The 2010-nt window shown below is 66.7% G+C and overlaps 1 protein-coding gene across 1 annotated transcript; it reads right to left on the minus strand.

The window, feature by feature from the left end:
* Positions 1-532: 532 nt before the first annotated feature.
* Positions 533-1720, minus strand: ARC (activity-regulated cytoskeleton-associated protein). The gene has a single exon (XM_006830733.1). It carries the CDS (start codon positions 1718-1720, stop codon positions 533-535), a length of 1188 nt encoding a protein of 395 aa, XP_006830796.1.
* Positions 1721-2010: the final 290 nt, after the last annotated feature.

A 2010-nucleotide genomic window follows, 5' to 3' on the forward strand; every position in this document is an offset into this window, starting at 1 on the left:
CATGGCTCACCTGACACTCCAGGATCCCTGTCTGCTGCGGCTGCCATTGGCCCTCCCTCGGAGAGGAGCAGTGTTGCTTCGAGCTGGCCAGCAGCCCTGGAAGGAGCTCGCCTGCCAGCCGGCTTGGTGGTGGCTGCCAGGAGCGTCACCGGAAGTTGAAGTTCCCGAGACTCTGGTTCTGCTCAGCTTCTGCTCTTGGGGTCCCCAGCTCCTTGGGCGCCAGACGCGCCCTGGGACACTTGGCTTTCCTTGTGTCCTGGGGGCTGGGCGTGGAGACCAGCAGAGGGAGGGACCTGGGAGGTTCCGATGTGGCCTGAGAGTGTGGTGGCTGTGAGTCGGGGAAGACAGAGGGTGGGATGTGAGGGGACGTCAGGGCAGGGCCCGGGCCTGCGGACCTTTGCTGTTTCGGGGGGCGTGACTGTCTGTGAGGATCCGAGGTGGGTCTAAGGAAGAGACCGCGGTAAGAATTCTTTGGCATCAGCTCTAAAGTACGGGGGCCAACTGGCCCGAGGCTGTGGCGGGGTCACCGCCTCTACTCGGGCTGGGTCCGATCACTGGCGGCGGACTCGCTGTTGAGGGCAGGCGTCAGCGACTCGGCCTGGTCCTCAGTGGCCAGGGGTTGCCCGGTGGGCTCGGCCGCCTGCTCCAGCCCGTCCTGCACCTCCAAGCCCCTCTGGATAAGCTGCTCCAGGGTCTTGGGCAGTGGGTGGCGAAGGAAGCGCTTGAGTTTGGGCTGTAGGGTGCCCACCACATACTGGATGACCTCCTCCTCCTCGGCGTCCACGTACAGGGTCTGGTAGAGGTCCCGTTTCCGCCACAGGAACTGGTCCAAGGGCTCACCCTGCTTTTGCGGCAGGTCCAGCTCTCTCTGCATGGCCTCTCGGGACAGTGTGCCCTCACTGTACTGCAGAAACTCCTTCTTGAACTCGACCCAGTTCTTCACAGACCCCTGCTTGAACTCCCACCACTTCTTGGCCGGCCCGTTCATGTGGTTCTGGATCTGGGAGAGCCAGTACTCCTCGGTGCCGCCCACCTGCCGCAGGTAGTCCTCCAGATGGCTCAGGAACTCCCGGGGATCCTCGAAGATCTGCGTGTCCACGCCGGGGCTGGGCTGCCCGTCCTCGCCCGGCCCCCACGGAGGATACTGCTGGCCTTCTGTGGACTCCTGCCCTGGCAACTCGCAGGCGGGCGGCGGGGTGATGGCGTAAGGGCTGACGGTGTAGTCGTAGTTGTCCGCGTCCTGGCAGTAGCTCTCCGGACCCCCGACGCCCACCGAGACGGTACGGCGGGCCGGCTCGCTGCCCACTGGGTACTTGGCGCCCATGGCCTCCAGGCGGTCAGCCCAGCGCTCCAGGCGGTAGAAGACCTCACGCCACACGTGCATCTCGCGCTTGACCCAGCGCTCCAGGTTGGCGATGGTCTCCTGGCAGCGGCACAGGCAGGCCTTTATAGACTTCTTCCAGCGCTGCGAGTCGCCCGTGGGCACGTAGCCGTCCAAGTTGGTCTCCAACTTGCCCACCGACCTGTGCAGCCCTTTGAGTTCGCGCTCCACTTGCTTGGACACCTCGGTCAGCAGGTGCCGGTGGGTGCGGCGGACGTGCTCCAGCATCTCCGCCCGGCACTTGCCGATCTGCAAGATCACATTGGGCTTGGCGGCCGGCGCGCCCCGCGGTCCGGGGTAGGCGTGGAGGCCGCCGCTCGTCATGTAGTCTAGCTCCATCGCTGGCGGAAAGAGAGACGCGCCGGGGGCTAAGTCCTCTTCAGGCGGAGCGGGCTCGGCTCGGCTCGGCTCGGAGTCCGGCGCGGCGCGGCGCGAGCAGCGTTGGATGCGGCAGAGGATGGAGGATGCTGGAGGACCGAGGCTCCAAAGCTGCTCGGAGCCGAACCCCGGCCGCCGGCTCTTTATGCTGCTGCGCCGGGCCGTGGGCGGCCCCTCCCGGAGTCCCGGCGCTGATTGGCTGAGACGCGGCCCCTCCACCGCCCCGCCTGCGCGCCCACTCGCCTCCCCTC

Source organism: Chrysochloris asiatica, unplaced genomic scaffold (genome assembly GCF_000296735.1).
Source record: "Chrysochloris asiatica unplaced genomic scaffold, ChrAsi1.0 scaffold00001, whole genome shotgun sequence".
NCBI classification, from domain to species: Eukaryota; Metazoa; Chordata; class Mammalia; order Afrosoricida; family Chrysochloridae; genus Chrysochloris; species Chrysochloris asiatica.